We start from the raw sequence: 20,642 nt of genomic DNA, 5'->3' as shown, positions 1-20,642 counted from the left end.
TAATTATATTTTGAATATCATTATGACACCTATTTTAATATCACAACCTTAAATTTGTAATAAAAAAAATTAGACTATGAGTATATAAAAAAAAAACAAACAAACAAATTTATAAAAAAAAAATTTTACAACAACCATAATTTCTACATTTCTCATAATATATTTTGAAGTTATAAAATTATATACATAAATCACGTCCTTGAAAAAGTAGCTACAAGTTCTACAAGTATTTATTGGTGAAAATTTGACAGGACATAAAACCTGAATATAATTGTAATCTTTTAAAAAAACTTTTTTTTTTTGAAAAAAAAATATTTAAAAAAACATAAGAAAATTTTAAAAATTTTATAAATCATTTTAAGTAACGGTAAATATAAGAGCAGTTTAATTCACCTAAGAGCAATTTGTTTCACCTAAAATTAAACACATTTTGTTTTTTTTGAAGTGTTCTCTTATGGTATCAAACAATTATTTATGTTTGTCACACATAGGGTTTTATTGTTTATGTTCATCATTAGCTTAGTGTAGAGCTTTGCACGGTTGATCACAATTGTAAGAAATAAAAGTCGTGTTTTGATTAACAAATATAAATTTTAACATAAAGATCAAGAAATGTTTGAACTAAAAGATTAATTTTTTATTATCATTCAATTTTGTTGGGTTAAGCATGCATTATGGGGGAACTCCTGGGAAGTTCTCGTGCGTCAAGTTGCTGACCTGTGAAACAGTGTCATAAGAGTTTTTGGGATAATTTTTATTTTTAAATTGAGTAAATTAATATCTATTAATAAAGTAAATAATACACGACTAATAAATTTGAAAACTCTAATATAATTGTTTGAATTTACATATATGTTCTTATCTTCGTTAAATAATATTAATAAATGCATGTTTTTTTTCTGTTCGTTCTCATATATTAATTGGGAAAAACTAACAATAAAACATGTGTTTATTATTATTATTATTATTATTATTATTATTTTAAATTTAATTATAGATATAGTTTTTTTAAAAAAAATGCAGTGTAAATTTCATTTGAAAAAATAAAGGATAAAATTTAAATTTCATTCCAAAAAATGGTGGTTAAATTTTATTTTTCTTCAATTTATTTTACAAGTCATTAATAGGAGTTTGTCTCTTGTGAGACGGTCTCACAAATCTTTATCTGTGAGACGGGTCAACCCTACCAATATTCACAATAAAAATTAATACTATTAGCATAAAAAGTAATATTTTTTCAAGATTGACTCAAATAATATATTCGTCTCACAAAATTCGACCCATGAGACCGTCTCACACAAATTTTTGCCTATTAATAGACGGAAAAAACATTTATTTATTATTAATATTATTACTATTTTAAATTTTTTAAAAATAGAATGTAAATTTCATTTTAAAAAAATACTATATTTCATTTTTTTAAATTTATTTTAGAATATATTAATTAATACATGGAAAAAACAAACAAACAAATAGATATTTATTAATTATTTTTATTATTTACATTATTCATGAATGTTAATTTACTCAACTTAAAAATAAAATTAGCACATAAACTCTTATGATTTTGTTTCACGAGTCAATTTTTTGAAATATGTCTCTTATCCGACCCGAATCATGAAAAAACATTGTTTTTCTTTCCATAAATGACTTGATCGACCTGTATAATAGATATATATCCATGAAACCGTCTCACAGAAGACCTACTCAAAAATTATATAACCATAAAAATTTGAATAAGAGTGTAAACTTCATTTTCATTTGATTTATTTTAAAATACATTAACATTAATTAATGAAAAAAATCAACCCGTGTTAGATATAGATTCCATTAATGAATTAATATATGAAAAAAACAAAGAGACATATAATAATGAGTATTATTTAATGATCATAAGGGCATACATATAAATTCACAATTCAATTCAAACTCATATATTTTTTAAAAATGAAACGTAAATTTTATTATTTTTCTATTTGAATGTAAATTTAACTTCAAAAAGTGACGGTTAAATTTTAAAAACGAAGGTTAAATTTTAAAAATGATGTTTAAATTTTATTTTTCTTTATATTCAATTAATGAATAAATATATGAAAAACAAAAAAACCAAAAGACATATATTAATGAATTTAATGATATTTTATTTTTCTTTATATTCCATTAATGAATAAATATATGAAAAACAAAAAAACCAAAAGACATATATTAATGAATTTAATGACATATTATTTTTCTTTAATTTTATATGCCATTAATGAATTAATATATGAAAAACAAAAAAACAAATAGACACATATTAATGAATACTTTTTAAAGATAATAATAATAAAAATAAATAATAGATATACTGTATTTCATTTTTTTATAATTTATTTTAGAATCTATTTATTTTAAAATACTTTAACATTAATTAATGAAAAAAATCAACCCATATTAGAGATATATTTCCATGATACAGTTTCACAGAAGACCTGCTCAAAAATTGNTTATTTTAGAATCTATTTATTTTAAAATACTTTAACATTAATTAATAAAAAAAATCAACCCATATTAGAGATATATTTCTATGATACCGTCTCACAGAAGACCTGCTCAAAAATTAGATAACCATAAAATCTTAAACAATAGTTTAACCTTCATATTTATTCATGAAGGTTAAATTTTATTTTTCATTAATTTTAGATTTCATTAATGAATTAATATATGAAGGAAAAAACAAAAGGACATATAATAATGAACATTATTTAATGATCATAAGGTCATACATGTAATTTCACAATTCAATTCAAACTCGTATATTTTTTAAAAATGAAATGAAAATTTTATTATTTTTCTATTTGAATGTAAATTTCACTCCAAAAAGTGAAGTTAATGAATTAATATATGAAAAACAAGAAAACAAAGGGACATATATTTATGAATTTAATGATACGTTATTTTTCTTTAATTTTAGATTTCATTAATGAATTAATATATGAAAAACAAAAAAACAAAGAGATATATATTAATAAATATTATTTAATGATCATAAGGACATACATGTAAATTCACGATTCAAACTCATATATTTATAATAGTAATAGAATAGATAATAGATAATATATATATATATATATAATAAAGTTACATTCATTCACCAATATAATTTTATAATTACATTTCCAAAGAATACACCACAAGAACATCAAAAATTTTTTTTTTTTTTAAAAAAAAAAAAATCAAAACTGAAAATGTGAAATAAAAAAAGCACTGGCTATATACTTACTTGTCCTAATACTTTGTATACATACATCCATTTGTATATCTATACTATATATATATATAGATAGATATATATATATGCAAAACACACACAAATGTTTTGTCTCAAATGTTTCGATGAATCTGCCACCAAAGTTGGCCCGAGAAACTAAAAATGAAGATGGGAGAAATCTTTACGCAATTAGGATCCATAATTGCAACTCTAATGTTCATGAGAGCAATTCTTGAGCGATACGCCCCTCCCCAACTAAAAGCTTTTCTTGAAAAACACTTCACAAAGGCCTTCAATTTCCTTTCTCCATACATCCAAATAACCTTCAATGAGTTCACCGGCGAACGTCTGATGCGCAGCGAGGCTTACTCCGCCATCGAAACCTACCTGAGCTCCATTTCCTCCGCCCAGGCCCGGCGGATGAAGGCGGATGTCTTGAAAAACAGCAGCCACCCACTGGTGCTCACCATGGACGATAACGAAGAAGTGGCTGATGCCTATAAAGGAGTCAAGATTTGGTGGGCTTCAGGTAAAATCATTTCCAAGGTTCAGACCTTGTCTTTCCAACACATGATTAATGATGAGAAGAGGTATTACACGCTGAAGTTTCACAAAAAAGACAGGGATTTCGTCATAAAATTGTACTTGGATCATGTGATGAAAGAGGGCAAGGCCATAAGAGTGAAAAACAGGCAGAGAAAGCTTTACACGAACAACGGGCCTTCTTGGAGCCATGTTTTATTCGAGCATCCTGCAACTTTTCAAACGTTAGCGATGGATTTGGATAAGAAAAGGGATATAGTAGATGATTTGTTAGTATTTAGTTATGGTGAAGGTTTCTATTCAAGAATCGGGAGGGCGTGGAAAAGGGGTTATCTCCTTTATGGCCCTCCGGGGACTGGAAAATCCACCATGATTGCTGCAATGGCTAATCTTTTACGGTATGATGTATATGATCTCGAGTTAACTTCCGTAAAAGACAACACGGAGCTTAAGAAGCTATTGATTTCTGCGTCTAGTAAGTCGATTGTCGTGATAGAAGATATCGATTGTTCCGCGGATTTAACGGGGCAGAGGGGCAAGAAAAGGGACAAAAAAGAACATGAGCAAGAGGAACCTGCAGATAACGCAAAGAACGTGAGTAAGGTTACTCTTTCCGGGCTTCTGAATTTCATAGATGGGCTTTGGTCAGCTTGTGGAGGTGAAAGACTCATTGTTTTCACGACAAATCATGTGGAAAAATTGGATCCAGCTTTGATTAGAAGAGGGCGAATGGATAAACATATTGAGCTGTCGTATTGTAGCTTTGAAGGGTTCAAGATTTTGGCTAGGAATTATCTTGGCTTAGAGCATCATGATTTGTTTGGGAGGATTGAGGTTCTGTTGGGAGAAATTAAGATTACTCCTGCTGATGTTGCTGAGAATTTGATGCCGAAAGGTGCGGGTGGAAATGTGGAAACTTGCTTGAAGATTTTGATTTCTGTTCTCGAGCAAGAAAGGGATGAATTGTACCTGGATTGAGTGATTTTGAGGTGACTCGGAAGGATTCATCAATTGTATTAATTCATGCAAGTTTAATATTAAATTGCTATTTGCATTGTATAAACATATTTGTCACCATACGCAGATAATGTTACCCCTACATTTTCTAGCAGAAGCAATCTCTTTTGATCTTTTTATGAGCTTTCTTGCTTCTTTATTGAATTCCTTGTATATTGATTTTATTATGGTTATTTATTCAGATACATTTGAGTAATTAATAGATGCCAAGTTAAACATTTAATTCTTATGATCAAGTGTAAAACTAAGAAGGGAACTTTCTTGCATATACATACGCTAAGTTACAAATTAGATGGCAAAAGAAAATGTTGCAAGTACCTAAGGACCTCATCAACACCCACATATCTCCAACTCACTATACTCAGAACCCCCACACTCACCTTCTCCATCACCATCTTCCCGCCGCTCTCCCGGAGCCCCAACCTCAACTCCACCACCAACCCACTGGCGCCGCCTGAGCAACACCCTGCTGACGGAAGCTCCTTGGAAAACCACCCTTCCAGTCCCATTACAAAGCTACCCTTTCCCTCACAATCCATCATCGTAAACACGCTTCTAAACCCCTTCAACACCACATTCCACGTAATTTTCAGACCATTCAACGCTTCGAATCCCATTGATTTCTTCGATTCCACGTCGATGTCAAACCGGAAAATGCTGCCGTTGTTGTCCAGATTGACCTCTCCGCCGGGCTTTACCAAGGTGAGAATGGATTCTTTGTGGTTTCGGATGTCGATGGAGAATATGAGATATTGGAGAGACAGGTCGGGTTTGGGGGGTGGTTGGAGGCGGCGCTTCTCAGCGGCGTGGCCTAGGGAGTATAGTTTGTGGTATGATGTGGACTCTGCGGCGGCGGCGGGAAGGTTGGAGAGCGAGGGGTAGTGCTCGGAGAAAAAAGGTTGCCATAGATGGTCTGAGGACATGAAAATGGCCCATGATTTGCAAACACAGACGGCAGTTGCTAGGCTTTTGGGGTCGAGAAAATGAGCTACCAAATCAAGAATTTGCCATGGAGGTGAAGATTTCATTTCCAAGGATATAGTCAACATAGACTGGGGCTTCATTGTCGATAATTTTTTGTTGATCATTGTTCTTGTACGTTCTTTTACACCACGTAAGAGCACTGCAAACGTGTGAAATCAAACATAGGACACGTGTAAGACGAGACAGGATTTTTCAAAATTTTGAATAAGATTTGCAAGTATATTTTATTTTACTAGATAATTTTTATAGCATTGTTTAATTGACATGAATATGACTCAAAATTTGAATATTCGAATTAATTTTATTTAAGTTTGAGTTCGGTTCGAAAATTTGAAAAAATTTAATTCGAGTTAAAATTTGAGTTAGGGTTCGAGTTCGAGTTCGGAGATTCAAACATATTCAGGAATTATTCGAAATATTTCTAAAAATTAAGTATTCGAAAGAATCGAAATTTTTTATTTAATATATAATTATATTATATTAATAAAATATTTTTCGAACCTTGCGATCGATTTGTGAATTATCAAACAAAACAATTTAAACTCGAGTTCATCTCGAAAAAAATTCGAACATGTTCGAGTTCGGTTCAAATTTGATAAACTCAAATATGAATCTCATATTTTTCGAGTCGGCTCGAAAAACTCACAAAAAATCCACATGTTAAAATATATTATTTTTGTTTGTGGCCAAATTAGCCAAATGTTTGGTTAAAAAAAACTATTAAAAAAAAGATTTTTTTAATAATAAAAATAAAACATCGAGTAAAAGTGAATATAAAAGACTTGAAGCTTAGGTATAGTTAGTTTAATCGATTTTTTTTATAAAATATCTGAAAACAAGCCAAATGAACTGATTTGATCGTATTTTAAAAAAGCCAGAAATATAATTTTTGAATTTAATCGATCTGCAAAGTTAATTTCATTAACCCAAAGTTTTGCTAATCCTCAATAATAACATAAAAGATTGTAAAAATTTCCTAAATTTTGTAATTTTCAAATATTTTTAGCAATTACTATTATTATTAAACGGTGAAATAGTTATTAGTTTTATGATATCTTCATCCTCGTCGTCACCGGATTAACCAACTACGGGACAGAAAAGAAACACACTCTTCTGCACATTCTCCATGTATTTCTTCTCCTCCGCAGAACTTCTTCAGACTTTGGTCACCTGTAGTCAATTTAAATTTCAGAACCACAATTTTCTTTGAGTTTGTATGCTTGAAATATTTGATAATCAACCCATTTCTCCACTATTCATAGTCCAAGATCTTTACTTTCTGTGAACCCCGGTTGTGCGAAAGGGGCTTTGATGGGATAAATTTCCATTCAAGGAGTAACACGCTCATCTCCCTGGATTCTTTTTGCTATTCTTTAAAAGGTTAGCCCTTTTTTGGCGTGGAGTCTGAATATTTCACATCATTGAATCCATCGGTGTCACTACGCTTTTAAGTCAATGAAGAAGTCGTACAGTTTTAAATGGGGATGGAATTATTGGTAGTTTGAACAAATTTATATGCATGTTATATGTTTGTGTGTGTGCGCCTTGATAGAAAGTGAACTTTTAATGATTCTTATTTCAATTGAAAAGGATAAACAAATTTTTCGGAATCCCGTTAGCTTTCTCTTGAGATTCTATTTAATATTTGCTGATTTTACTACTGGTCCTGCTGTCTTCAGTTTCGAATGGGTAGGTTATTTGAAGAGTTAAACTTTCGTGATGTTTCCTCCCTTACTGTTGAGTACCGCATACTTCATGAAATTCTTTACTTCTGCCAAGTACGATGCTGTTTACCTTTGTGTGATACAGCAGTAGCTGGATGGATTTTATGGAATAAAATAACATCGTTTGTTGAATTATCTATTTGCTCGACTCCGTTCGAAGTTTGGACTTTGTGAGTGGATAATCTTAGCTCCCCTCAACGACATGAAGAAAAATAGAAAATGATTGAAACCTTTATTCTGACAGTTTCTCCAATATTGTTTTCTCCACCAAAAAAGACGATCCAATATTTCAGTTTTTACCCATTTCACTATTATATTTGTTTGACTGTTCCTTAGGAACTCTGTTCTTCTCCAGTTAATCCCTGTTCCGCCAAATAGAACATGATTTAGGGAGAAGCAAAGGGATAAGCAACAAAAAATGGCATGTTTGCTATCCATGAGTTCTTTATCTTCAAGTATCACCAATCTTAACATCAACCTGCCTTGGATCAACAAGTTTGAATCAAGAGGTCTGTCAAGATTTAAGGTTTTATCAGGTAAATCTACCTCCCTGGAATTTATTTTGTTTATTGCATTTTGCTAACTTGATAAAACGCACCGGCCAAAATCATTTCCTTTCAGGCCGGCATATGGTAACAGAGAAAGACATATATAAGAAGAAAGATTTGCATGTTGTTTTAGCAGTAAAAGACACTAAAGCAATTGTTGAGAAAAACAATGTGAGGACATTTAGGAAAGGTCATAAAGGTTTAATTTTGAGTGAAGGGAGGGATGGAGATGAGAATTATGGGCCTATATGCCCTGGTTGTGGCGTGTTCATGCAAGATAAAGACCAAAATCTCCCTGGATATTATCAGAAAAGAATGGAAGTGGCAGAACTGGCTGATGATGAGGAGGAGATTGAGAGTTTTGATGAGTTTGAAGAAGATGGCGAGGATTTCGAGGATGATGTTGTGGTGAAATTGGATGATAGTGAAGAGGAAGAAATTGATTGGGAATCAGGAGAATTTGGATCGGAGTTGGAAGATGTGGAAGATGATTATTTGGATGAACTAGATGGTTTTACTCCAGCTGGTGTTGGTTACGGAAACATTACTGAGGAGACAATTGAAAAGGGAAAAAGGAAAAGAGTTTCAAAGGCCGAAAAAAAAAGAATGGCTAGGGATGCTCAAAAAGAGAAGGAGGAAGTGACAGTCTGCGCTAGGTGCCATTCGCTTAGAAACTATGGGCAGGTGAAGAATCAAGTGGCGGAAAATTTAATACCTGATTTTGATTTTGATCAGTTGATTAGTAAGAGGTTGATGAAACCCACAGGGAATGCAGATGCTACCGTATTGGTTATGGTTGTTGATTGTGTTGATTTTGATGGGTCTTTTCCTAAACGTGCGGCTAGGTCCTTGTTCGAAGCATTTGAAGGAGGGAAAGACGGTTTTAAGCTTAGGAACAAGTTGCCTAGGCTTGTTCTTGTGGCGACGAAGGTTGATCTTCTCCCTTCTCAAATTTCACCTACACGTTTGGATAGATGGGTTCGACACCGTGCTAAGGCAAATGGAGCACCTAAGCTCAGTGGAGTTTATTTGGTTAGTTCACGCAAGGATTTGGGAGTGCGAAATTTGCTGGCTTTCGTGAAGGGCTTAGCTGGGCCTAGAGGGAATGTTTGGGTGATTGGGGCTCAGAATGCTGGAAAGTCAACATTGATAAATGCTTTTTCAAAGAAAGAAGGGGTGAAGATTACAAAGCTTACAGAAGCTGCTGTTCCAGGAACAACCCTTGGGATCCTGAGGATTGGAGGAATATTATCAGCTAAAGCTAAGATGTATGATACTCCTGGTCTTTTACATCCATATTTGATGTCTGTGAGATTGAACAGGGATGAGCAGAAAATGGTTGAGATACGTAAAGAACTTCAACCTCGAACTTTTAGGATAAAGGCAAGTTATTGGATGACCTTGTTTTATTTCTTCTGGCATTTCATATCGCCTTCACTTTTCAAAGCAATTAAATGTTGTCTGCCCTTCTCAAACATGCCTCTATTACATATGATAAATTATTGTAACATCTGCAGGCAGGTCAAGCGATACATGTTGGAGGCTTAGTTAGACTTGATCTTAATCAAACTTCTTTGGATACAATCTACGTGACTGTATTTTTGTCACCAAGTGTTTCTCTTCATCTAGGAAAGATAGAAAATGCTGATGAGACCAAGAGCAACCATGCTGGAATTAGGCTGCAGGTAACGATTTTGACCCACATAAGAGAAGCTTTTACTGCATCAACCCCATGGAACTTACACCAAAATAGTAACTGTCTAACAGAAAAATGCAAAACTTTTGTGCTTTAATAAAGATTGGACAAATCATTCATTCTTTTTATACAAAAAATTTCATCCTCTTTATTCAAATATTTCCGGATTCATCAACATAATTCTACAACTCAGCTTCCCTAGGTCCTAAGGATTCATAGTTTCAGTCAATTGGTTTGCCTAGCATGCTCTTCAAGACGAACAATACGCATGAAATTCCTGTGCAAACTGAACGGAATCTCCTTAAGACCACACCTTCCTCATTTATCATCAGTGTTTGTTACTTTTTTTATTATTTATTTATCTAGCTGCCTGCTGTCTTTGTCCTCACTCCTTTTCATCATATTGAATGATGATAAAAAGTTCTTAGATTAAATGTGTTACTTACTTTGACCTTTCATATGAATGGTACTTCCATTTAATAGATAGAACTGTGACTACCAAATATTTTGACCTTTTTGGGTGTTTTTTCCAGCCACCCATTGGTACAGACCGAATTTCTGAACTGGGAGCTTGGGAAAATAGAGACATCAATGCATCTGGAACCAGCTGGGATGTGAACAGCGTTGATATTGCAGTAGCAGGCTTAGGTTGGTTCTCTTTGGGTTTGAAAGGCGAAGCAAACTTGAGTTTGTGGACATATGACGGCATCCAGATCACTTTGCGTGAACCTTTGGTACTTGATCGTGCTCCATTTCTCGAGCGCCCTGGATTTTGGCTTCCAAAGGCGATATCTGATGCAATAGCCAATCAGAGTAAACTTGAAGCTAAATCAAGGAAAATTGAAGAAGAGAGAAAAGAGTTGCATTCAGATATTCCAAGTAGAAGAGAAAACCCTGGTTAAAGTTGATGCGTTATTTTGAAAATGCTTTACCAGTCCAGGGAAGGTCTTATGGTTGAACCAAAGGGGCCACCAGTATTTTGAAAAACTGGCAGATGTAGGTAGATCAGCAAGATGCTCAGGTAATGTTTTGATATCTTTCTGATTATTCCGGAGAATTTTTTTCTAGAAATTTAATGATAGAAGTTAAATTGGGAAACAAGGTGATTATTGCGTCTTCTGAATGGGATATAGTAAAATGTGGTGGATTATATAGTTTTATGATAGCATATGGCTATGTGGGTACCTGTAAATATGAAAACACAGTATATTTGGTTAGTACATGAAAAGTAATGTAAGTTATTTAAGTCATGAAAATTAGAATTTAGTAGATGAACGATTAAAGTAAAACTTGAGAGTGAAGTAGGTATATTTCAATATGTTTCAAATTATGCAAATAAAGATGATCTCATACCTTTTGTTCTTGTCAACAAACGATTCATGGGCTTATGGTAAATTTAAAATCAAATTGTTCCGAGTAATATGTAGTAAATAGGAGGGGAAAAAAACACTCAAATACAAAGAACACGTGCTCATTTAATTTATTCCTCTTGGTATCTACAATATCTTCTCTTCATGTAGAGGTTTCCATGCTTATTAAAAACTAAGAGACATCAAACTGCGAACAAGAAGTACAAGGGGTTAGAACCTTGTTCTGTACATAAGATTACAAGAAAGAGAGACCGCTACTAAGCCGAATATGAACTGAGACCCACGCAAACACAGAGTTCAGCGTGGCTGCTGAATGAAACGGGGGCTGCCCTTGGGGTTAACATGTTTGGCTGGCTTATCCCACTGCTTCACAGGATCCCTCGGGCTTCTCTGGTTTGTCACGCTCATGTTCTTGACAAGTGCTTCAGCATTCTTGCTAAAACCTAACGAAAAGTAATCATAGCATGTCAAATACATCAATATGCCAAAATTTATTACGGGAAAAAAAAATAGAAACAGAACTGGGCTACAAGAATTTTCAAGAAAATTTTGAAGTTTGCTACATATACTGCAAGAAAATGGTGTAACATGGCACCATTCAAATTTGTCCGTTTTAAGTATAACTACGATTTTAGATTGGGATTTTAGATTGGACATAGAATTTCCATGAAAATGATATGATTGTGACCACTACTTCAACTATTATAAAAGGCTAAGATGTGCAAGACACCTTATTTGGTACTTACCCAGCCAATGAGTATTACATTCCAGCATGTATCGATATTCCTTTCGTAAGGTTTTTCCTCTTTCTTTTGGTGAATTCCTTTTGCATACATATAAAAAAATGCGTTCATTTTCATTTTTCATCCAAATTCCAATATAAGTAGAACACCTTTTATATCAAAAAATCTGACCAAATACATATCACTTCAAAATGTAGACATATAAACAAAATCTTAACAACCACATGCATAATATTTTCCAGCATGGAGGTTCATATAATGTATTCTTTAAAATAAAGTTTTTTTTAACGAATAATCATTCTCAAATTGGATCTTTTTGAAACCCAAAACAAAAAAAAGTATATTTGAAGAACAAAAATCGGATTTTAAGTGCGTGATTTACCATTTTCATGCATTCCCTTGACTTGCTTGCTCTCACGATCGGTCTCAGTCTCAGATGACTGGAGAAATTCCTCAAACTGGGCTTCCATAGTCAAGATATCATCATCCACATAGACATCAATATTCTCGGGCAAGAATTCAACGGCGTCGTTTCCATCAAATCTGCCGATCACTTCACCAGAATCATCATTTCCTTGTTGCTGGCTGAGCCAATAATCTCGGAACCAAGCGGAGGTGTTCACCAGGTTCCACCACTTCGGAGAGAAGTCCTCCACCTCCCGCATCGCCGCCGGTACGAAAAGTGGCGCATTCGGGTTGAGCACCGACCCTCTTCCAGACACTAGAGCCATGATATGATGCTACGCTGTTCGAATGAAAACCACCTGAATCAAGCAACAAATTTAAAAATAATCTCTCAAACATCAAGCCGCTTGGAAGACTGAGCAAACAAGTTGAATCAAGCAGAATTGCAATCATTATAAGGCATCAAAGCTTAAATTCATCGAGTCGAACAAGAACAAAAATTAATTTGGGTTTGGTTAATGCACAAATGCACATTGAAGTGCAATCTTTAGCTCGAAAACCTTGGATCTCACTTCAAAATTCATATTTTAAATCCAAAAAAACGAATTCAGGTCCATCGATTCAAACGTAAATATAAATTTACAAACTCAGAAATCGAAAATAGATGGATATGAGTGGATTCGAATCCAAACATTACCTTGCAGAAACTATATATACCGCTCTATGGGATCAAAGTCTCAGTTTATAAAACAATGGAGCAATGGATCTTACTTAGAGCGGGAGCGGAAGTTAAGTAGGCGTACGAGGCGAGATGATTGATCCGAACCTTAGGCCTGGGAAGTGACTGAACCCAGCCACTGATTGATGACCTCAAGAAGACTTGTATTTATAGTGGTCCCCTACGAGATGACTAAGGTGGTGACTTCATTACAACAGTGAATTGTAAAATTAATGTCTTGTATAAACATCATAGAGGAAATGGTCGATGAATTACCAATAAGATAACTTTTTTTGGCTATCAAACTCTGTTGAAATGCATGTTTTTCCACCCATTAATCTACAAAAAAAATATTATTTTTGTATTCTTTAGGTTTATATTTTTTTTTTCTCGAATAAAAATTAGTACAAAATATTATACTAATATGTGATATTTGATTACGAAATATTTCAGATATTATAATGATATATGATTTTTGAGTGCTCAAATATTTATAACAAGTACTGATATTTGAATACTGAATATTTCATTTATGATATTATTTTATAATTTTTTAGTAATCAAATATGTATAACAAATATCGATATTAATTATCTATGTTTTTTCTCGAATGAAAATCGATATAAAAAATCAAAAAAAATGGTAAAAATATATGATATTTGAGGATTGACTCTTTCATATATGATACAAATATATAATATTTGAACACCCAAAAAGTATAATGAATGTTGATATTAATATATTTGTTCTAATTTTACACTTAAAATCTTATCTTTTGTTTCGGATATAAAACTGTTAATATTCAAATATCATATATTATTATCATATTTTTCGATTTTTGTATAGATTTTTATCCATGAAAAGATATATGAACCCAATGAATGCAGAATTTTTTTTGTGTACTCAGGCATTGCAAATTATATATATATATATATATATATATGACCAGACGGTTGACCGAATTAGAAAATAATAAGACCATGTTGAGATCGGGTTGAATTTTTTTTCTTCAATCAGTATGTACCTAAACATGTCGTTTATTAAGAAAAATATTTGACAATTAAATTACTTTTTGTTATATGTAGAATTACAAGTGATAATTATTAAACAATAAAAGTAATCAAATTCCTTTTAAAAAAGACAGTACGGACAGAGATTGGAACCAATTCCGGATTGGTTACTCTTCTTGATCAAGATTCAAAAAACCAATCCAATTCAGCTATGATATCGGAGTTAGACATACCCTAAATCACATTAATTGTTCTAGATTGAAATGGATTATGCTGGATTTGTTTGGACGGTTCCGGATCAACCCAGTCCGTTAATCACGACAACTCGTAAGCAAACACACATGAATCTTGAATCAAGATTAACCAATCAATTACACTAAAATTAAACTTTCTGATTTAGACAATGATCCGGCCATTTGATAACAATGTTTAAACTTTTCTGCATACGTACGAAATATATGCTATAACAACAAATTAAAGAATCGAGCTGATATTGCGAAACTATTTAGGACCATAATCACCTTGAAGAAAGGATATGGGCAACAACCACTGTAATATCATCATATTTGCCTCCGAAGTGCAGAACCCCAGCTTGGCGGGCATTTATATCAAATGGTGAGCACCTAGTTTTATTCAAGGAGTTCCGGCGGGCCGCCATAGCCAAATTGAAAGCCACCCGACTCTGATCATATTCATCCCCCGAACACTGCTTTACCACAGCCTCAATATCCTCAGGAAACATATTATCGAAAAGTCCGTCGGTTCCCGCGACGATGATGTCGTAACACTCTACCGGCACCATGATCTCCTCTGCTTTCTCCAGTACATCGCCACCCTCATATTTCCCCAGCTGATAAGGATGGTTGAATTTGTGCTGCTGTACAGGCGAAGTGTACACAATCTTTCCTCTCCTCATAACCATGAAACCGCTGTCACCCAAGTTTGCCGCACGGATGTGTCTTCCGGAGAGGGTGATGATGCATGCGGTGGAAGAGCCCTTCGCCTTCGTGTTCGAGAAGGCTTCGTAAAGCACTCGCTTGGGGTCCAGCACCACATCACCACCAGGGTGATTCTTGATTGACTCCAGCGCGTTGCGCATGAGTTCTCTAGAGAATTCTCCGGCGTCGATGCCATTTTCCCCCCATCGGCCAACCCCATCTGCCACACCAATGGCATCGGCCTCCTTTGAGATGAAGTGGGCGTCTTGGCCTAGGGGTTTCGACTTGTTATTTTTGGGTGAGTAGAAGGATCCCCCAGCCATGTATATTTTCGGACATCCACGTTTTCTGATAGACCTCTTGAATTTGCGTTTAATGATCACCATTGTCTTGCATTGAATTCGTATGAAAAGTTTCCCTTTGGATTTATGTATATGTACACATACGTCTTGAGAGATTTGCACCAGAGTAGATATTTAAGTAGTTCTAAATCCAAGTTTGAAAGTGTAGCACTTATAATTGGACTGAAATTCTATATTACTTTTGAATCCAACTTTTATGTTATTTTCTTGCTAACAGATAAGATTTTGATTATCGCTAGTGATATATGGTTTAATTTTTTTGTAATCCATATAAATGATTTGTTAGTTTGTTAGTTCATTAATCGATTACATCACACCCATAAAATATTTGATGCTAAGATTTGATATATTATTTGATTTTCACCTAATTTTATTTTTGGTTTTTTAGGAAAAACACGTGTCGTTGTAAACGTGTGAAAATGTGATTGGTGGAACTTAGACTTGTTCATGGGATCCTACATTACCTACCTTGTGTAGAATCCTATTTGGTCCAAGTAACTCACAAACCTAGAATTTTCATTAGAATCAACAGAGAGAACACAATGCTGATCGAGAAAAGCAAAATCAGGAGATTCATCTGTAAACATGATCAATGTCGATGATCACCGGATCCTTCTGCTTACCCAAAGAAAACGACTTAAATCCCCTCGGCGAAGATGCCCACTACGTCTTTGAGGAGGCCAACGGCATTGGAGTGGCGGACGGCGTAGGCAGATGTTCGAATAGAGGCGTCGACGCAGGAGAGTACTCGAGAGAACTGATGCGCAACGTGGTGGAAGCAATCAAGAACCGCCGCCGAAAGGGAGCCGTGGACCCGAAGTGCTTTCTTCATGAAGCTTACTGGAAAACCGACTGCCTGCATCCTCGCCATCGCCGGGAGAACCCTCCGCGCAATGAACGTGGGGGACAAATTTTTAGTTATAAGGTGGGGAAAGATTGTGTATAGTTTGGGATTTGTCCCACGTCAGAAAATAAGATAAGTTGATCTTCCTTATAATCTCCAAGATGATTAATCTTTTTGGATCAAATTTAATCTTCTTAGATCAAATTTATTTGAAAAAATAATTTTTTGTCAGTTACTCGAGCCACAAGATGATGCACTCGGATAGAGCTAGGCGCGCGGGTGCACCACATCCCACGCGGATGCGCGCTTGCTACTGGTTTTCGGAGCAATGGAACAGAGCAAGGCGCGTGGCTGCGGAGAAGCTGCGCGGCCGCGCGCACCTTGCTGTGCGGGCAGCGTGCGAAGACAGAACCTTGCGCGCGGCTGCGCATGTTGTCACGCGGCTGCGCGCGCTGCGCTGTTTCTGAATTCATGCGCGTCCCTCATCTGCTCTTGGCTACTTTTGCACCAAACAATGTGTCACTTGACTAGTGTTATGACACTTCTACACATTCGATGATCATTTATAAATAGTCCTCTAATACATCATTCAAAGGGTTCGAATTTTCATGCCATCTTGTTGCATTTTATTCTCTTTAGTACTTGAAAATTGCTGCATATTATTGTTCGCTGGTTTCGAGATTTTGAAGTGCTGCAAACTCTCGATTTGAAGTCGTTGTATGTTGAGAATGATTGTCTGCAACGTTTGCGGATAAAGGAAATTACTTGCCTCGACTTACTGTTATTTGTTGCTGCGTTTTGTACTAGTTCAAGACATCCAGAAGGTAGTCACAACAGCCGCACAAATTCAACAATCTAGTTTAAGACATCTAGTTTTTTCGCATGAAGCCACCAAATTCATCAAATATTGATCATTTGACATCAATGATCTCCTACATGACTCATGTAACAATAATAAAGTTTATATCATATTACAAATATTGAAATCTATCAAAACAAAAAGTAAAAGATTTCTTTGTTTTAATAAGTGTAATATATATTATTTTGTTACAAGAGCTCTATAGTATACTTCATTGTCAAATGAAAATATTCGATGGTTCTGACGGAAAAAATGGGAAACAAAAGCCACGATATTGAATGAAAATCAAATATTAACAAGTTATATAATTAATAAAACTAAAAATATATCAATTTACAAGACTGAAATTGCATTTTTTTCCAAACTCAACCCTATATATGCAATGTTGAATAAATTGTCCCTGAGGACCAAATCCTGTTTTTTTGTTTTTTCAAATGTGAATAGATTGTCCCTAAGCTTCAAATTCCCACGTCACCCTTGAATTGATTTTAATTTATGTGGAAACTGAAATTTCTAAAATACGAGTGTACTAATATAAATTTGACCAGGAACGTGCTGAAATTTAAACTTTTGCCGAAAGCCACAAGCTTATTAATTGCCCCCGAACAATTCTCAATCAAATCAAATTAAAAATAATTACTTAAAAATCATAAAATTATGGAAATAATTGATTTTAAAATAATATTTAAAATTATATCCTCTCCTCAATTTTTCATCTCCAATATTTGGTCTAAATCATAGTAATTATCAAAAAGTGGTAGAGTATTTAATATTTTCTTTGCTCTACCTAGCTTCTAGAAACTCTTTAAAAAAATGAATAAATAATAGAGTAGGTTTTTTGTTAGACGATCTAACGAATCTTTATTTATGAGACGGGTCAGTCCTACCGATATTCACAATAAAAAATAATACTCTTAGCATAAAAAGTAATACTTTTTCATGGATGACTCAAATAAGAGATCCGTCTCACAAAATATGATCCGTGAGACCGTCTCACACAAGTTTTTGCCAAATAATAAAGACCTCCTCAAGTGCAATGCTTCATGCATTTAATCGGCTTTGATACAATTATAATTCAATTTTTAGCATAAATTAGCTTAATTTTTACATCATATATAACACTCTCTTCCACCTATTACTTCAAATCTTATTATATATACCCCTAAAAATAATATTAGGAACACATTTCTCATTATTTTATATTTTATTAAATCAAATAATTATAAAACTAATTAGTTTTACATTTAATTAATAATAAGTTATTTAATTGGGTAATATTGGTTTAACATTATAATACACTAAAAAGTATAAATTAATAAGTTGTTAAATTAATAACATAATTTCTTTTTTAAATAAATTAATAATAGAAATTTAAAATATAAATTTTAATTAAATAACATGGTGTGGATGTAAGTTTAATTGTTTGAATTACTATTTCTAACAAGGTTTTTTCAACAAACAACATAATATCAATTTCAGAGAAATATTAAAATATTTGAAAATTCTTAATATAAAGTATATTAATTAATTAATTAATTAATACAATTTAGAGTGATTGTTAATATATAAAACTTATTTTAAAATGGCTGAAATTAAAAATAAAAAAAATCACGTGCGCGCTAACACAACGTAGCATTGTGGTAGAGTGAATTAGGCAGAGGCATCCGATTTCGAAGAGGACCTTCGACAAGTCAATGACAGCTTCATAACAAACAAGACAAGTATACTATATATAACAATAAGATCAGCTGTGATTTACATGTTAATATATCGATCTTTTGAATTAACCCAGAACGCATCGAAAATAGCAACAAGAAGTTCTCAAGATTTTTAAAAAATAAGATCAGGGTTTAATTTATTATTTCATAAATAAATAAGTTTGTTGTCAATACAAAAGGGATATATCTATGCTAATTACTTAATATTATATTTTGAGACTACGAAATTGCAAAATTGATGATGATAAAACGTACAACAGGTTATTGCTGATCATATATAAACCTCTACAAAACTCCAAGCTTCTCAAAACATCGAAAAATGGGTTCCATGTGTGTGTATATATATGACAAATGGATCAGTTCCGGTTGATTTATTGCCATCTATATATATGCAGGATTCGTGTGTAAAGAAAAGCTAGCTCTATATTAACTCATGGCTCAATATGTTTGATTTTTCTTGTGAATGATAGGAGACAAGCTTCTTGTTGTTAACGATGACAGGATTGGCTGGTTTCACAATCTTGCCGTTGGTCATGGCTATGGAATTAGGCAGCTGCTTCGACCCTTCGGGAACGCCGATATCTCTTGTTGATATGACTGGTAAAACAGGCTGGGCCGAGCCGTCTCCTCCGCCAGCGGCCGCGGGGGATTGTTGGAGAGGGAACAAGAAGTCGGTCGGAAAGAATTTGTATTGCATCCCTGCCATTGAAAGATAGTTTTGTGTAATATAAGTGCACTGGCTTTTCATATTTATAGAGGAAATATTAGGTTATAATTTGGTGAGGTGTGAACCCACCAAACCAAATCAATTGGTCAAATTTAATAATTCTTCCTCTTTTTTCCTTTTCTTTTCTTTTGTTTGTTTTTTGTTACTTTGTCTGTGGCTAATTTATGCAAAAGAATATTCTGTTTTAGTCCCCCCGGCCTATGCTGTGTGGGTTAACTAGAAGGCGGCGATTAAAAAAAAATGTAGGATATTTAATAATGCAGCGTGATTCCTAAGCAAAACTAATTAGTCTTATTTATTGAATTTCTGCGCGCATGAATCATGACGTTTTTCATGCCTCATTTAACACACTTTCCATTGTAGAATAATGGGAAAGAACCGCAAAGAAAAAGTATACTCTTTCAAACTGAATCAAATAATGAATTAATTATATCTCAAGTCAGGAAAAATATTTTGGATACTCTTCGTCACTTGAAAAATAAACATGTAATAATAATAAGCTTCAACATTTGTTATTAAAATAGAAACTGGAATTGATAGGTGGGAATAAAGGTTCAAACGAATCGAATCGGTCAGCGAATTTTTCGAACCGTCTTGAAAAATATTTGATTCGTATTCGAATATATCGAACTAGAGCTGAACTCAAACATGTTCGAATTTTTTCGAGCCGAACTCGAGTCCAAATTATATTGTTTGATAGTTCTCGAGCTGCTCTTGATTATTGTTATTTTATTAATATAATATAAATATATATTAAATAAATAGACTTCGAGATTCTCGAGTATTTATTTTAAAGTAATAGATCGAATAGCTCGAGTACATATTCGAATATTTCGATCCGAACTCAAATCCAAACCCTGATTCGAATCGAACTCGAACAAAAAAATTAATTTTTTCGAGTTTTGAATTAAACTTGAGCTCAAATAAATCTAAATTTTTTTTTTTCAGTATATTTGATTCGATTCTATTTGTTGACCTCGCTAAACATAGCAAGATTTTAGATGTATATCAAAACCACAGTAAACTCGATTGCGTACCTTATAATTTCGATCGATATATAGTCCAATCTTAAACTCTCGAACATGCATGTAATGGAGACCATATGCAAATATCAGTACGTACATAGAAATCCAATTTAGAAAATAGTATTGATCATCTTAAAATTATAAAAACGTCAAAGAAT

General features: G+C 33.5%; 5 protein-coding genes across 9 annotated transcripts; 2 read left to right on the top strand and 3 right to left on the bottom strand.

Moving 5' to 3' along the window:
* The first annotated feature begins 3,198 nt into the window (after positions 1 to 3,198).
* LOC140969769 (AAA-ATPase ASD, mitochondrial-like) lies at positions 3,199 to 4,774 on the top strand. Its single transcript, XM_073431220.1, has 2 exons — positions 3,199 to 3,298; positions 3,330 to 4,774. Exon 2 carries the CDS (start codon positions 3,416 to 3,418, stop codon positions 4,772 to 4,774), a length of 1,359 nt encoding a protein of 452 aa, XP_073287321.1. The 5' UTR covers positions 3,199 to 3,298; positions 3,330 to 3,415.
* A 315-nt stretch (positions 4,775 to 5,089) lies between these two features.
* Positions 5,090 to 5,871, bottom strand: LOC140969770 (probable F-box protein At5g04010). Its single transcript, XM_073431221.1, has one exon. It carries the CDS (start codon positions 5,860 to 5,862, stop codon positions 5,095 to 5,097), a length of 768 nt encoding a protein of 255 aa, XP_073287322.1. The 5' UTR covers positions 5,863 to 5,871; the 3' UTR covers positions 5,090 to 5,094.
* Positions 5,872 to 6,825: 954 nt separating this feature from the next.
* LOC140969768 (GTP-binding protein BRASSINAZOLE INSENSITIVE PALE GREEN 2, chloroplastic) lies at positions 6,826 to 11,011 on the top strand. Of its 4 annotated transcripts, XM_073431216.1 has the most exons (6): positions 6,866 to 6,925; positions 7,101 to 7,177; positions 7,877 to 8,057; positions 8,143 to 9,456; positions 9,591 to 9,754; positions 10,299 to 11,011. In XM_073431216.1, the coding sequence occupies exons 3-6, from the start codon at positions 7,940 to 7,942 to the stop codon at positions 10,665 to 10,667; spliced, it is 1,965 nt and encodes a 654-aa protein (XP_073287317.1). In that variant the 5' UTR covers positions 6,866 to 6,925; positions 7,101 to 7,177; positions 7,877 to 7,939; the 3' UTR covers positions 10,668 to 11,011. The 4 variants fall into 4 exon arrangements, with proteins under 4 accessions (XP_073287319.1, XP_073287317.1, XP_073287316.1 ...); XM_073431218.1 differs by lacking the exon at positions 7,101 to 7,177 and having other exon boundaries at positions 6,826 to 6,925; XM_073431215.1 differs by lacking the exon at positions 6,866 to 6,925 and having other exon boundaries at positions 6,935 to 7,177.
* A 209-nt stretch (positions 11,012 to 11,220) lies between these two features.
* LOC140969771 (protein EARLY RESPONSIVE TO DEHYDRATION 15-like) lies at positions 11,221 to 13,145 on the bottom strand. 2 transcript variants are annotated; one of them, XM_073431223.1, is made up of 3 exons: positions 13,055 to 13,145; positions 12,261 to 12,642; positions 11,221 to 11,578 (listed from the first exon to the last, which is right to left on the bottom strand). In XM_073431223.1, the coding sequence occupies exons 2-3, from the start codon at positions 12,607 to 12,609 to the stop codon at positions 11,433 to 11,435; spliced, it is 495 nt and encodes a 164-aa protein (XP_073287324.1). In that variant the 5' UTR covers positions 12,610 to 12,642; positions 13,055 to 13,145; the 3' UTR covers positions 11,221 to 11,432. The 2 variants fall into 2 exon arrangements, with proteins under 2 accessions (XP_073287324.1, XP_073287323.1); XM_073431222.1 differs by having other exon boundaries at positions 12,981 to 13,141.
* A 1,383-nt stretch (positions 13,146 to 14,528) lies between these two features.
* On the bottom strand, positions 14,529 to 15,335 carry LOC140969773 (probable protein phosphatase 2C 55). The gene has a single exon (XM_073431225.1). The coding sequence runs from the start codon at positions 15,333 to 15,335 to the stop codon at positions 14,529 to 14,531; it is 807 nt and encodes a 268-aa protein (XP_073287326.1).
* Between the last annotated feature and the right edge of the window lie 5,307 nt (positions 15,336 to 20,642).

This window comes from Primulina huaijiensis, unplaced genomic scaffold (assembly GCF_012295235.1).
Source record: "Primulina huaijiensis isolate GDHJ02 unplaced genomic scaffold, ASM1229523v2 scaffold42781, whole genome shotgun sequence".
NCBI classification, from domain to species: domain Eukaryota; kingdom Viridiplantae; phylum Streptophyta; class Magnoliopsida; order Lamiales; family Gesneriaceae; genus Primulina; species Primulina huaijiensis.
The sequence above is the reverse complement of the archived record's forward strand: the minus strand, read 5'-3'. Positions and strand labels throughout refer to the sequence as shown.

Excerpts from the sequence above, each read along its gene's own strand:
- LOC140969770 (XM_073431221.1), bottom strand. The coding sequence starts at position 5,862 with ATGTTGACTATATCCTTGGAAATGAAATCTTCACCTCCATGGCAAATT.
- LOC140969773 (XM_073431225.1), bottom strand. The coding sequence starts at position 15,335 with ATGGTGATCATTAAACGCAAATTCAAGAGGTCTATCAGAAAACGTGGA.
- LOC140969768 (XM_073431218.1), top strand. The coding sequence starts at position 7,940 with ATGGCATGTTTGCTATCCATGAGTTCTTTATCTTCAAGTATCACCAAT. Across the intron at positions 8,058-8,142 it reads AAGATTTAAGGTTTTATCAG|GCCGGCATATGGTAACAGAG; the intron begins GTAAATCTACCT and ends ATTTCCTTTCAG. Across the intron at positions 9,755-10,298 it reads ATGCTGGAATTAGGCTGCAG|CCACCCATTGGTACAGACCG; the intron begins GTAACGATTTTG and ends TGTTTTTTCCAG.
- LOC140969769 (XM_073431220.1), top strand. The coding sequence starts at position 3,416 with ATGAAGATGGGAGAAATCTTTACGCAATTAGGATCCATAATTGCAACT.
- LOC140969771 (XM_073431223.1), bottom strand. The coding sequence starts at position 12,609 with ATGGCTCTAGTGTCTGGAAGAGGGTCGGTGCTCAACCCGAATGCGCCA. Across the intron at positions 11,579-12,260 it reads CAAGGGAATGCATGAAAATG|GTTTTAGCAAGAATGCTGAA; the intron begins GTAAATCACGCA and ends ACTTTTCGTTAG.